Source organism: Paroedura picta, chromosome 4, assembly GCF_049243985.1.
Source record: "Paroedura picta isolate Pp20150507F chromosome 4, Ppicta_v3.0, whole genome shotgun sequence".
Classification (NCBI taxonomy): Eukaryota; Metazoa; Chordata; class Lepidosauria; order Squamata; family Gekkonidae; genus Paroedura; species Paroedura picta.
In genome coordinates this window covers 84,238,904-84,254,770 of record NC_135372.1, presented here as the reverse complement: position 1 = coordinate 84,254,770, position 15,867 = coordinate 84,238,904, and the positions used below count along the sequence as shown (strand labels likewise).

Below are 15,867 nucleotides of genomic sequence, written 5' to 3'. Positions count from 1 at the left end.
AATTCTTCCAGCCTGTGCTCTGCTTCATTTTGTACTCCAAGGCCAAACTTGCCTGTTATCCTGGTTATCTTTTGGCTTCCTACTTAGCATTCCAATCTCCCATGATGATAAGGACATAATTTTGGGGTGTTGCTTCTAGAAGGTGTTGTAGGGCTTCATAGAACTGGTCAACTTCATCCTCTTCAGCAGCAGTAGTTGGGGCATAGACCTATAGTACTGTGAAGTTGAATGGTTTGCCTTGGATTCGAACTGAGATCATTCTGTCATTTTGGGGATTGTATCCCAAAACTGATTTTCCTACTCTTTTATTGATTATGAAGGCTACTCCATTTCTTCTGCGAGATTCTTGCCCATAGGTATATCGTCCCCTGATTTCTGGTCCCTGCCACTTTTTGCAGCAAGCTCTGAGCCATTTAAACCAAACAGATGATTGTCAGGGAGTTAAATGGCAGATCTATTTAAAAGCCTTCTTTCAGCTTCCCGCCACTCAGCTTATTTTCTGTAAAGAGCAGAACTAGAGGTTTAAATGGCATGGATCCCTTTAAACCCCTACTTTCTGTTCTTCACAGACTGTCATTAAGTGCATCAAAATTTGTGAAAGTCCATGGTGGGTCTTTAGTTCACAAACATTGCTTTACTAGCAAGAAAGCCCATTGCAACCAGGAATGCAATGGGCGCTAGGACCCAGGGGACACCAGGAGGTGCTTTTTTTTTCTGCTGCGTGGAGCTGTGAAAGGCTCCTACAGGGTTTTTTTTTTTCTGCTGCTTGGAGCTGGGAAAGGCTCCTACAGGGTTTTGTTTTCTGCTGCTTGGATCTGCGAAAGGCTCCTACAGGGTTTTTTTTTCTGCTGCTTGGAGCTGTGAAAGGCTCCTGCAGGGTTTTTTTTTTCTGCTAGCTCTCGTGGGCGTGCCGGCTTGGAGCTCCTACAGGGGTTTTTTTTCCTGCTGCTTGGAGCTGGGAAAGGCTCCTTCAGGGTTTTGTTTTCTGCTGCTTGGATCTGCGAAAGGCTCCTACAGGGTTTTTTTTTCTGCTGCTTGGATCTGCGAAAGGCTCCTACAGGTTTTTTTTTTCTGCTGCTTGGAGCTGTGAAAGGCTCCTGCAGGGTTTTTTTTTTCTGCTAGCTCTCGTGGGCGTGCCGGCTTGGAGCTCCTACAGGGTTTTTTTTTCCTGCTGCTTGGAGCTGGGAAAGGCTCCTTCAGGGTTTTGTTTTCTGCTGCTTGGATCTGCGAAAGGCTCCTACAGGGTTTTTTTTTCTGCTGCTTGGAGCTGTGAAAGGCTCCTGCAGGGTTTTTTTTTTCTGCTAGCTCTCGTGGGCGTGCCGGCTTGGAGCTCCTACAGGGGTTTTTTTTCCTGCTGCTTGGAGCTGGGAAAGGCTCCTTCAGGGTTTTGTTTTCTGCTGCTTGGATCTGCGAAAGGCTCCTACAGGGTTTTTTTTTCTGCTGCTTGGATCTGCGAAAGGCTCCTACAGGGTTTTTTTTTCTGCTGCTTGGAGCTGTGAAAGGCTCCTGCAGGGTTTTTTTTTCCTGCTAGCTCTCGTGGGCGTGCCGGCTTGGAGCTCCTACAGGGGTTTTTTTTTCTGCTGCTTGGAGCTGGGAAAGGCTCCTTCAGGGTTTTGTTTTCTGCTGCTTGGATCTGCGAAAGGCTCCTACAGGGTTTTTTTTTTCTGCTGCCTCTCGTGGGCGTGCCGGCTTGGAGCTCCTACAGGGTTTTTTTTTTCTGCTGCCTCTCGTCGGCGCGGCGGCTTGGAGCTCCTACAGGGTTTTTTTTTTCTGCTGCCTCTCGTCGCGCTAGCGGCGAAAGGCTCCTCCGGGGGTGTTTTTTTTTTTCTGCAGCTTCTCGGCGGCTGGAGTCTTGTGTTGTGTTTGCGGCGGGGGCTTCCTTGGGGCCGGCCTGACGCGGTGAGAGACGCTTCGCGCCTCTCACCCCGTCAGGCCGGGAGCAACTGCGAGCCGCGCGGCTCGCAGTTGCTGGGGCTGGGAATCGGAGGGACCAATCGGCAGGCGCTTCGCGCCTGCCGTTTGGTCCCTCCGGTTGTCTGTCATGAGGAAGGGTCCAATCCGGACCCTTCCTCATCCTGGACACATCCCGCCCCAGAACCCCTTACTGTTTTATTTAGTCCGTGGCGCCCGTGGCGCCACGGGCGGTGTACAGATGAACCACAAACTACCCATAATTCATGATGATTTTTAGTTCATGATCCACTTCATGCCCATCCCTATCTATTTGTGTGGATAAAGGGATACAACATCCTCATCTTAAGATTCTTCACATCAGCATGTTTCTAATAGTCTCTGGCCCTAAAGAAGTCCACCTGGCCTCAACCAGGGCCAGAGCATTTTCTGTTCTGGCCCCCACCTGGTGGAATGAGCTCCCAGAGGAGATCAGGGCCCTGACGGAGCTTAAACAGTTCTGCGGGGCCTGCAAAAAGGAGCTCTTCTGCCACCCATTTGGTTGAGACCAGGTATTACCAACAGTGACTGAAGGGCCCCTGCTCCCCCCTCCCTCCCAGAACTCCACCAGAGTGCTCTGGACCTGTTTCACTGTTGCATTGTTTGTACTATTATACTGTTATATTGTTATACTGTTATAGCCATTGTTATTAATATTATAGTTTGGCTAGTAATATAGATTGTTTCATGTATTGTTCATTTGTTATATGTAAACCCCCTGAGCCTCCGGGGAGGGCGGTATATAAATATAATAAATAAATAAATAAATAATAAACAAACAAACAAACAAACAAATATATAAATAAATAAATAAATAGTCGTATACGTGTTTTTATGTTGTCTTTACCTTATTGATTTTAATGTTATAAGTTGTCATGAGACCAGGTAAACAGAAACCAAAAGACTGAATGAAATAAATAAATAAGCCCTCATTCAATGTTTGCATTCTTCAGAAGGCCCATATGTTTTCATTTTGCATTTTCTAATAGCATGCATTAATAATGATTCACATTGTTTAATGTTTGTTAGGGGCCAAATTCAAACCTTGCCAGCATTTAAAATAGATACAAAATCTTTGTTACTGAATGTTACAGCATTGTTTGGGGTAGAAATGGGAGTGGGGGGGGGAGCATACCGAGCAGTTAATGATAGCTTCCAACTATCCAAATGCTAGATTAGATGATGCTACTTGTAGACTCAAAGTACAGGGAATATAAGTGGGCAATTTAGATACATAACCCCTGCCAACTCCATTATTATATTTTATTCATTTACCGTGCAGTTTTGCATTGATGACTATGCTAATAACATTCCAAGAGTGAAAGCAGAGCTTGAAGATGGATACAATTTGCTGCCCTGACAAAAAAGAAAATGTACAGCAGACACCAGCAGAGTTCGTACAGTTGGGAGACCAAAGTGTTATTCTTTCATTTGAGTTATTTGATAATGAACAGACATCACAGAAGTGGAGCAAAAGTGGGAGGTAATTTAAGCAATGTTGTCATTTGTGATGGGCTCAGGTTTTGAGATATGGATTGGCTGCAAACCGCAGGCCACTTGAATGCAAGTTCAGGGATTAGTGTTTTCCAATAGAACATAAGGTTTTTCCTGAAAATAAGCCATTTCCTTTTAAAAAAGGGAATTAGGTAGAAAATCCTACTGCTAATACTAGAACTGCATTTCAGTCTATCCTGCAGTAAATACTTAAAGTGATCTTCCAATCAGAATAGTCTCAGTATGCCAGGCTTGGATTCAAAACAAATTCAGTGTGGATTCATATAACCATGTCTCCCTCCCACCCCTTTAATGATAACAGCCAAATCATTGGAAATGTTCAGTACATTTCAGCTGTCAAAATTGGAGCCTTTCCATCACAACAACACAGAGCACATAAATTGGAAAGGTACATGTTCAAGGTAACAATTGTCACATCAATTTTTTGCATGGATTTATCCTAATAGATCCCAGTAGGTAGCCATGTTGGTCTGAAGCAGCAGAACAAACTTAGATTACAGTGACACCTTTAAGACCAACAAAGTTTTATTCAAGATGAGCTTTCGTGTATATGCACACTTCCTCAGATACTTTGTTGGTCTTAAAGGTGCCACTGGTCTCTAAGACATAATGGAGATCTCATATCCGGCCGGTACTCCAAGAACTCAGTTGGCTCCCAGTTGAATTCTGGATTAAGTTTAAGGTTTTGGTAATCACCTTTAAGGCCATACGCGGTCTGGGCACAGTGTATCTGAGAGACCACCTCCCTGCCTATACCCCCCGAAGAACGCTATGCTCTGTCCTTTCCAACAGACTGTGGATCCCTGGCTCTAAAGAGGCATGTCGGGCAGGGCCTTTTCAGTCATGGCCCCTACCTGGTGGAATGAGCTCCCCAAAGAGATCAGGGCCCTGCCAGAACTTCCACAATTCCACAGGGCCTGCAAAAGGGAGCTCTTCCACCAGGCATTTGGTGAGGCCAACTGACCCATAACATCTACAGGTTCCCCCCCCCCCCCAGACTGAGGGACCGAACCTACTGAGGGAGTGGCAAAGTTATTGTTAAATACTGTTCTATTTGGTATGTTATTGTTATATTGTTATATTGATTTTGAGCATGTTCTATGTAAATGTTTCGAAATGTTTTATATAAACCGCATAGAGCCATAGGGAAGATTGTAGATTGTATATACTTATTATATGTAGTGGTAATAGATTAGAAAATCATCTTTTAAAACCTTTAACAAAAGCAACTTTTAACTGATTCACTGTCTAAAATCTGTCTAACACAGGCTCTGAATGGATGTGTTGCTAAGCACTTCAAAGGAGTCATTACATTTATATTTTTGTCTATAGCAAGATTGGATAGAATATATGTGATTTTCCTAAGGTTGCCCTCCAGCCAGGAACTGCTTAGTTTGACTAATGATGGCTGCATCATATGTCCTACAACCCATACTTTAACAGGGGTAATCAAACTGTGGCCCTCCAGATATCCATGGACTACAATTCCCATGAGCCCCTGCCAGCAAATGCTGGACATCTGGAGGGCCGCAGTTTGACTACTCCTGCCCTAATAGAATCACTTAGTGTTCTTCATAGCAGTATGAAGCAGCAAACTGTAAATGTGCCCAAAGAAGGGAGTTAAAGCAAGTAATGCAATAAATACATATACTTACTTTCATGTTATTAAAATAAACATTTGTGAGTCTTTGTCTTTATTATTATTACTATTATTATTATTTTGTCTTTATTATTCTTACTACTAGACCAGTAGTCAAATTACAAAGTACATAAAACATCTGGCATTTACAAAGTACATAAAAGAATCACTGATAACTAAAATAGTATAAAATTTGAAAACATTCCAGCTATAAGAATCAACATTCTAATTTTAAAACTCACAAGCATTATCTCAAGCAATTGAGACTATCTCTACCTATGTTGCTCCAAATCCACCCAGCTCTTCCTTGTGTTGATTGCTCTCCAAACAAATCTGGCCACAACAGAAGTTATTTCTGTGCTTTTGTCTGACAACATTTCTTTGATCACCTCTGAGTTGGGCTTATTCTGTAGGGATGGTATAAGTTCTCTCCTGAATTGATCATATAGCCTACATTGGAGTAATACATGTTCAGATGTCTCAATGCTCCCATCCTGGCAGATGCATAAACGATCACAGATGGGTATTTTTTTGAATAAACCTTCCCTAAAAGTGAATGGGAGCATGTTATGTCGTAGGAGAGAAAATGATCTCCTATGATCTGGGAAAACAAGATTAGATAAATAAGGTAATGGCCTCATATTATTAAGTGGAAGCATTGGAAAAAGTGGATTTTTTACTTGATTGAAATCCTGTTGGCAATGCATATCTAGGATTCTTTGTTTTATCGTTTCCTTTGCTCAGTTGAAACCCAAAGACAGTATTAACTGTTTGGATAGACCATATGAGCAAATTTTTTGTCTCAAGAGTGGATATCCACAGTACAACCATTGATTCAGACATCATTAGGTAAAGCAAACCCTTTGTGGAAAAAAGCAATTTTAACCAGTACATGGACGCACATATCCATATTCTGGTCTGAACAGACTACATTCCTGTTTCCACCTGGATTGCAGCGTTGGAAATGCTGGTTGGTACTTGGGGCAGGCATCTTAAAAATTTAGCCTGGGTCTTTTCTAGGCTGGAAATATTGGCATTTATAAAAAATGGGGCCCCATACATCATCTGTGCTAGAGGTTTTGCCTTGAACAGCTTAAGGGCTGTGGGAACATAACGCCCACCTTCGTGACACAAGAATTTCTGAATGGCACCTGAGCTTCTCTGGGCATTTGAGGAAATATCTTTAACCCGCGGAGCGGATTAAATAATTCATTAAGGGCCATGGCGGCGGGCCCTGTCCATGATGAGGAAGGGCACCCATAAGCCCCTTCCCTTGGACTGACAATTGGAGGGTCCAATCGGCAGGCGCAAAGCGCCTGCCAATTGGGCCCTCTGATTGTCACTCCAGCGGCCATGGATCAATTGTGAGCCATGCATCGCACGGCTCGCAATAGGGCCCTGGCCGCTGGCCTGACTAATAGGGAGGCGCGAACAGCAGGAGGGAGGGAGGCAGGGAGGGAGGATATGGGCCTATATTTATGGCGAGGGGAACCATCTCCCCTTGGCGAATTGTGTGTATCAGTTGATTTAATCTGGGCCCGTTTTATTTGCAACAGTTTCTCCGGCTTCCCGTCTCTGCAAGAATATCCTGGCCTCTTCCTTAGAGCTGCACGATCGCGCTGGAGTTGTTCGGTTTGCTTTTTATTTAAGGACATAATATCACACACACGCACACAATGCGTTGAGATGTGTGTACACCTTGAAAGGCTTCATGCACTCACACACACACAAATCCACCCGCCGCCCCTTGCTACAGAATCCTGCTTTCCCTCGCTCCTTACTTATGCCTGCATCCCTCCAGTGGTTCCCCTGCGCTCATTGACATTTACCAATTACCCAGCAGAAAGTCTTCACTCTTTGACCCTGTGTTTCTATTCGCCAATGAGTGCGATTTGCAAGCATTTTCTCATATAATTACTGCAAATCCCTTGCACATTTCCACAACAACGCCTACATGAACACCCCCTCACCTGCCGCCTCACGGAGCCCACTGCCCCGCCCACTGCAGCTCCAACTACGCTCCTCTCTGCCCCTGGAGCCCGCCACGCTCCCCGCCACGGTGACGCCCCATGACCACCCCGCGATGCCGCAGACTGCCACCCCGCCGCCAACTCCAGGTAGACTGCGCCGCCACTGGCGGGGGGGCAGGATGACCCGCCTCCGCCTCACGCGGCGCCCCACAACCCCCTAGAGTCCACCCCCTCACCCCATGCCTGTCAACAGCCGTCCCTTCACCCTCCAAACCCCTGCTAGCGCCCGCTGCATTCCAAGAGCAGCGGGCTTATTTACTAGTATGATATATATGGGAGTTTCTACGGCCATTTGATTGGAATAGTACTCCCAGATATTTGTAAAATCTGACCTGTTATGGGTGATGAATTGAGACACCATATATATGCTTTAGGCTAGTTACCAAAAACCATAATCTTTGTTTTTGAATGACTGACCTCTAGCTGGTTCAATCGGCAGTAAGTAGCCAGTAGAACCAAGGCCCTTCTCATTCCATTTGGCGTTCTTGATAACAGGACAGCGTCATCTGCATACAGCCGTAGTGAGATATGTTTGTTAGCTAATCTGGGGGGATGTAATTCACTATTCCCGAAATGTTCAACCATATCATTTATAAAGATGTTAAACAGAAGGGGTGATAAAACACAACCCTGTTTAAGTGCTTTAATAGAATTAGTCAGATGACCATGGGCATTACACTTAACTCTGATGGTGGTATTTTCATACATAGCACGTATCAAAAATAGAAGTCTTATCTAATTTCTCCCATAGTAATTCCCTTGACACAGAGTCGAATGCCGATTTCAAATCAACAAAAGCTGCATACAGGGTTGTCATAGATCTGGAAGAGTATTTAACCATGATATGATCAAGTATTGTACAGTGATTTTGTGTTGAACTACCCTCTCTAAATCCTCCTTGTTCGTCTGCCAGAAAATTATTCTGGTCCAGCCAATCCCAAAGTTTCCACTGAAGATTTTTTTGCGTAGAGTTTGCTTATTACGCTTAGTAGACTTATCGGTCTATAATTGGCTGGGTCATTCAGATTCCCTTTTTTTATGTATGTGAGTCTAAGCACGGTAACTTGAAGCAGAGCTTAAGAGCTCTTTCTGTATAGCATGTTACCAGATATGCAATCAAACAACCTGCATAAGGAGCAGGACAATAAGTAGTATGTGATTATTAATGATTTTCCTAGCCATGTTTTCTTTTCTTTATTTTAATTTTAAAATTCTGTTTCCTCACACAGCTTCTCCCCCCCTTTGAGATGAAGCTGAAGCCTGAATACAGTAATAAAATTTGATAAAATTACTGTTAATACTGACACTTGGTTTTGTACAAAAACAGTATAAAATGGTATAAAAGAAACACCCACAACAAAAGTAGACAAAACTGAAATGCTCATAGCAGCAGCATAAGAAAGCAAACAAACAAAAAAGTATCAGCTGGCCATTGAAAGTGCTTACCTTGACCACGGCCTACTTTTGAAACATTAGAGGCTTCAATTTGTTTTATCTGGCATTCTGGTCCACAGAATTGACTAAGGTTCATAGTGTCCTGAGTATATAATATCATTTTATATATAGGAGCTAACTCTGTATACAACTATGTTTATATTTTATGCATGCTGTTTTTATTTCATGCCTGACCATTGATAAAGATAGTGACACTGAAATGTGTCTGGTCAGTGGAGATATTGGTTTGCATGCATTCACTGATTTTATTGATTAGCCTTGGGTTTTCAACTTTAATAAAGATTAGTACTAAATTTTAAAATTATGTTCTACCCTACAGAGGCTTAAATTCATTTCCCTTATTTTGACCTTTTTGGGTTCTTGACCTTTGATTTGGGTCAGGATATTTTTTCCTTTTTGTTTTGCACCCTCTGACCTTGACATGGACAAAGGAGGCAACCCACTGAAAGGCAGTCCCTGAATGAGGCAGTCAGTAAGAAGCTCATGGTCTACCATGTCAAATGCTGCTGTGAGGTCAAGCAACACCAGCAGTGCTGACCCACCTTGATCATCCACAAAGGTGACCAGTCTTGTCTTGACCCCATGGCCAGGATGGAATGGATCCAAAACCATTGCTTCATCCAGAAATGCAAGCAGTTGGTGCACAGCAGCCCTTTAAATCACCTTCCCCAGAAATGCAAGATGTGAGTCTGGGTGGTAACTGGTCAGATCCCAGGGATCCACATATGTTTTTTTTCAATAAAGGGCAAACCACTACTTCCTTCAGACCTACCAGGAAGGTCCCTGTATAAAGGGACAAGTTGATAATCTCCCAGAGTTGCAGCTGAGGTTTTTCAGTAATTATTGTGCAACTGGGTGTGAAAGACCTATCCCCAACCAAGGGCCTACAGCTGCTGTGTACTATCCAGTGACATTTGGCTGCATGGAGTGTGTGATGTCCTTATGCGGTAGCTATCTGCATAGGAGCATTGGCAAGAATGTGGCCAGGCTTTGGCCTTATTCAGTGTCAGTTTTAGGCCTGGGGAAGATCCTTGGGGAGGGAGTTCACATCCCCCTGGACTCTCCATAACGGGAGGCCTCTGTAAGAGGCTGCAGGGAATGCTGACTTTGCAAGCTCATTGCAGGGCAACTGGAGGTAACTAAACAGAGCCCTGTTCCCTTTGGTCCCCCAATTAAGGGTTGCTGGTCCAGTGGCCAAGAGGAGCCATTCTCCAAGGGAGGCTGAGTGCTCAACAGTTCTAGTCATCCTGCACATTCTCTTTGTTGGTCCGAAACTGCACTCCTGAGAACAACTGTAGATAAAGAATTCAGTAGCATGAAGAAGTTATTCTCAGTATCTCAGTAACTTAAAAGATGGTGAGATATTTTGTCAGTCAACTGTCAGATACTAAACTTGTCTCAGCATTCCTGGAGAACTTTGGAGTAGTTACATTTAACGGAACACTGCTTTTTTACCAACATAACAACAGCCATCATGTCCTTCCTTGATGTGCCTACCTTTAATACAGATAAAATAATGTTTTCGGTGCTTTTTATACATGTTTCCCATAGTCCTTATTAAAATACCAGATTCACAGTATTTGTGAATGTGTCACTTTAGAGCACTTACTAGAGTCATATAATATGAATGATGCATCAAATTAAAGCAAAGACCATGTTGATTTGTTCCAAAGCACTTGTTTTGCCAGTTTGTTCCTGTAGTGACAGGTACTCAAAAAGGATGGAACACGAGTAAACAGTACTTGAAGTTACCTTGGGAGACTAACAGTCTTCTCTTGCCATTGGTTAGATGGTTGGATCAAAGAAGCTTGGAGTGAGAGTAGCAAAAAAGGGGAACACAGTATTTGAGGAAAGAAATTAGGGGGGAAACTGCAGAGACCAATAGAAATATGTGACTAGGGAAATAGCAGCAAAAGCAGGGACCAACAGAGGGATGAGTGTAGGATGTAAGGAGCAGATCAAAAGTGTTTAGCTCCCAACAATAGAATGCTTCGAATCTGTAGCCCAAGAGCAAAAAATTATCAGATAAGGTAGCAAGCTTCTTCATGTTTTTCTGAAACGGTGCATCTCAATACATTCTATTTTGGTACGATAACCTATTCTCATTGGTAACTTAAGACTTTTATGGTGTTCTCAAGTTGACTAAAGATAATTTTTCTTATCTATTCTAATTTGAACTATAATTCATGAAACAAGTGACCAATTTAAAAATGTCAAGCACTTTTGGAAAGCTAAAACAATAACACTACAAGTAACTAATACTGATAGTGCTCCTGTTATCATTTTCATGAAATAAGAGAAAAGTCAATATCTTCCACATTTTATACAATTTGCTGCGTATGAGATTTTACCTAATCCAGATAATCACTTTAAAATATTAGACAATTAAACAGTATTGTGGTATTCACACAGCATGCCATAATATCATCAGACCTGAACATGTATTCATGGAGGATGTTCCAATTAAAAGCCAATTAGCAAACCATATTTTAAAACTGTGATAACAGTGTAATTACATAGAATTATTTATACTTGGTATAGGTTATTTTTAATATCTTTGGACATCTTTTAGACTTTAGTTTTGTTCATTTCTTACATATCTTACATACAAATTGTAATATTCATCCAATAATCTGTCTGGAGAAAAAAAGATTTTTTAATAAACAACTTTTGAATTGTAATTCAAATTCCTCCGGGGAGGAATGAGCCTCCGGGGAGGGCGGTATAGAAGTATGATAAATAAATAAATAAATAAAATAATGTTTTTCTCCAGAACAAAGTAATATGATGATGTCTTTAAATTAAACTATCTAGGATAGATACCTTTTCAAAATCTTTTTTAAAGTGTCATGATACCTTCTGGGGCTCTGTGATTCTTCCTTGTCACACTTGTTCATTATCCATTTTCCTCACAAAACTTTCCCCACAAGACTAGTTAGTTATCGGTTTCACTATTTATAGCTGCTAGCAGTTGTGAAACTGTTTCTTTGAGTAATATCAAGAGAGAGAAATTCCACTACCTTCTTCAAAATATACAAAGAAGTTTTTAAGAGGAGGGAGAAGTCTTTTAGAAAATAGAAGTTTTAATCAGTCCCAGATTGGGTCAGAATAGGGAATTGATTCATTATATGCGTCTGTATTTGACAAGCCCCTTTAATTTCAGTGGAAAAAGAAAAAAAAAACACAAGTGCAATCAATCAATGAATGCCTGTTGGGGTGTTTTAAACCTGAATATGCTTTCTGCACTCTGCTATTTATCCCATAGCTTGTCCTGATTTCAGTTCCATTTTGAGTCTTTACAGCATGAAAGTTAGTACATCAAACTAGTACTTAGTTCCTCATTAATGTTCCCTAAATGCATGTGGCTTCCAATTCAGTTTGGGGGGCAGGGTCAGACTGTTCAACACTGGATACACTAAGAAATTAGGACTATGTAAATTAAAAAATGGTAGCTGATAGGGAGAAAGACCTATTGCATCTATGCCTGTTCAAACAAGAAACCTCTGTATTTCTAGAACAACTATAACTTTTCTTATGAGATTTGAGGAAGATGAATCCTACTATCTTTTTACTCTCCTTGATGCCAACTACGGTTTCTGACTGGGCCATTGCTGTCTTTCCACCCTGTGGGCTATCCTTACTCCCTCCCTGCCCTTTCATATTTTCTTCACCATGACCGTTTATGCACTGGAGGTTTCATTCTGGGCTGCAGGCTGAAATATTAATCATGGCAGGTTGCCCCACCTCTTCCTGCACCCACACGGAGGAGCATTTGGCCCGGTATGCCTCATCTGTCCCCGATTTGTGCACCTGCACAGGAGCTGGGGCAGTGAAGTTCCCAGTGCATAAACGATCCATGAACTGCAAACCAAACTGCATTTTCCCAGTTCGTGCCCATCCCTAGTATTATATGTATCCCATGTTTGTTTCTCTATATCAAACCCAGAAGTTGACAATCTCTTTTGCAACATTCACAGATGTTGCATTTGGGGTTTTTTCCCTCCAAATTATATTTCTTTTTAAACATTGGAATCCTGCTACGTTTTCAGAACCATACATCAGAGTTGTGCCAAGCTTCATTACATAAATCTGCATATATGTAAATAGGCCAATCTTTGGCTATTATAAGGACAATCTGTAAAATCAGCAGCTACAGAAAAAGGAATGACAGCAATATGTGCTTTAATACACTAACATTTCCTTAAAAGGGAGCTGTGACTGTGAGATGGAACATCAAGAATTTACTCAACAAGAGCCATATATAAAGTCCCATTACATTTCTCACCAGATGTCTATTACTTATTTTATATTTTCAAACCTACCTCTATCTATCTATGTTGAGAGGTTTTTCTTAGGTATCATACTGAATAATCCTTCTACACTTTGATGTCATATATTCAATAATTGTCTGTCTTCCACTTTTCTGCCCTTAATCCATCTCTGCTGATTATCTGCAATTTCACCTTCAAAACAGTCCTGCTTCTCTGCCTAAGTACCTGTATACATGTTTGTGTGTTGATATTACGTTAGCAAATGCTATTTCCCTTCTGCTTTTACATAACAGCACCTGCCTTAGATTTACAGGAAAATTATCACTATTTTAGAACAAACTTTTTAGAACCTGTATCTTGTGGTCCAACATTTAATGTTTAGTAGCAAAGGCACTACATATATTTTATTTTTTTTTAATTTATTTCTTGATTTATTTCTTGCAACTCTTGACATGTGGCTCATGGTGGGTTACAAAAATTAATCCCCAATTACAATTAAAACTCCCCAATAAAATCCCATTAAAACAACATACAACAATATATAAATCATGGCGGTAAAAATATAAATAATTGATGGTGGCTTTACTGGGAGGGAGGTTCAGTAGCCAATGGAAGGTGATTGGTTAACCTCAACCAAATGCCTGGCAGAGGAGCTCCCTTTTGCATGCCCTGTGGAACTGTTCAAGTTACTCTCAGTCCCAGCAAAGTTAGATCCCATTCGCCTACACTTGAAGTTGGGACTTTTTTTTGTCCCAATTGGCATCATATTACCAATTGGAAGAGAAAGAAACCAGTGGAAGAGAAAGAAACATATGTACACTCTTGTTTAGGTGGTATGCCAAGACAAAGTTACTTACCGGATTGTTGTACATCTCAATAATGAGCTGCTTGACACCATGTAGTGTAGGATGAGCCCAAGGAGAAGGATCTACCCAATGTCGATTTAAATCAAAGCCCATTAGAGAACACCTGTAAAATATATATATATATATATAGTGCAGGCAATCACACTTCAAGATCTTGTATTGAAATTGTGTGTATATGACCCCTAGTTTACTAATCTAGATACTGAACAGAAAAATATTATGTTCACTGCAGTGACAGTCTCCCATATTCAATAAGTGTCTGTCTTCTACTTTTCTGTCCTTAATCCATCTTCCCTGATTAGCTGCAATTTCAACTTCAAAACAGTCCTGCTTCTCTGCCTAAGTACCTGTATACAGGACTGTACTTGGGGCAGATATGACAAAATATTGACTCCCAAAGAGCTACCTCTAGATCACAAGGTGAAATTTTGGAAATAAACAGTGCTACATGGACCTCAATAGTACAGAGGATTAGTTCTCATCTCAGCAACCAGTATCCGGCTCATGAGCAACTTACAGTATATTTAGATCTACCACTCAAGAAATGTCTTGGATTTGAGGTGAGACCCCTGAATTCAAAATGTGCATGTAGGACATCAGCTCTAAAAGGGCACATGTTCATTTCAACTGTGGCATTTCTCATCAAAATACTAAGTAGTGACATCACTTGCAAATATTTTGAAGGTAAAAAAGAATGGTTTGAAATTATCATGTACCCTGATATAAGGCATACATAGGGTTTTGGGGTGGGGGGAGGCAAGTATAAAATATGTCATGAGAATTGGTTGTTAAAGATGACCTCCGCCGCCAACTGGACAGAGGCGGGTCAGTGCTGCTGATACTATTAGACATGTCGGCAGCGTTTGACACAGTCGATCATGAGCTCCTAGCTCACCGCCTTGCCGCCGCTGGGATAAGGGAGACAGCCTTCAAATGGCTGATCTCCTTCCTCCAGGGTCGTGGACAGAGGGTAGCAATGGGAGAGAGAGTATCTAGCCGTCACCAGCTCACATGTTCATCAGATAGTTAGGTGGATAGGGAATTGGTTAGAGAACCGCACTCAAAGAGTTGTTGTCAATGGTGTTTCATCAGACTGGAGAGAGGTGAGTAGCGGGGTACCTCAGGGCTCGGTGCTCGGCCCGGTACTTTTTAACATATTTATTAATGATCTAGATGAGGGGGTGGAGGGACTATTCATCAAGTTTGCAGATGACACCAAATTGGGAGGACTGGCAAATACTCCGGAAGATAGAGATAGAGTTCAACGAGATCTGAACACAATGGAAAAATGGGCAAATGAGAACAAGATGCAATTTAATAAAGATAAGTGTAAAGTTCTGCATCTGGGTCAGAAAAATGAAAAGCATGCCTACTGGATGGGGGATACGCTTCTAGGTAGCACTGTGTGTGAACGAGACCTTGGGGTACTTGTGGATTGTAAACTAAACATGAGCAGGCAGTGTGATGCAACGGTAAAAAAGGCAAATGCCATTTTGGGCTGTATCAACAGGGGCATCACATCAAAATCACAAGATGTCAAGGTCCCACTGTATACGGCACTGGTCAGACCACACCTGGAGTACTGTGTGCAGTTCTGGAGGCCTCACTTCAAGAAGGACGTCGATAAAATTGAAAGGGTACAGAGGAGAGCGACGAAGATGATCTGGGGCCAAGGAACCAAGCCCTATGAAGATAGGTTGAGGGACTTGGGAATGTTCAGCCTGGAGAAAAGGAGGTTGAGAGGGGACATGATAGCCCTATTTAAGTATTTGAAAGGTTGTCACTTGGAGGAGAGCAGGATGCTGTTTCTGCTGGCTGCAGAGGAGAGGACACACAGTAATGGGTTTAAACTTCAAGTACAACGATATAGGCTAGATATCAGGAAAAGGTTTTTCACAGTCAGAGTAGTTCAGCAGTGGAATAGGCTGCCTAAGGAGGTGGTGAGCTCCCCCTCACTGGCAGTCTTCAAGCAAAGGTTGGATACACCCTTTTCTTGGATGCTTTAGGATGCTTAGGGCTAATCCTGTGTTGAGCAGGGAGTTGGACTAGATGGTCTGTATGGCCCCTTCCAACTCTATGATTCTATGTGGAGTCCCAAAAGGAGCAGTGCTCTCTCCTATCCTATTTAATATCTTCATGTG

The 15,867-nt window shown here is 42.0% G+C and overlaps 1 protein-coding gene across 2 annotated transcripts in view; it reads right to left on the bottom strand.

The window, feature by feature from the left end:
• The window catches only part of BEND5 (BEN domain containing 5), a 1,107,701-nt gene that overhangs the window by 197,630 nt on the left and 894,204 nt on the right, over positions 1-15,867 (bottom strand). For both annotated transcript variants that reach the window (XM_077333807.1, XM_077333806.1), the window contains exon 9: positions 13,718-13,829. In XM_077333807.1, the coding sequence (XP_077189922.1) occupies positions 13,718-13,829 (112 nt within the window). The remainder of the gene's footprint in view (positions 1-13,717; positions 13,830-15,867) is intronic.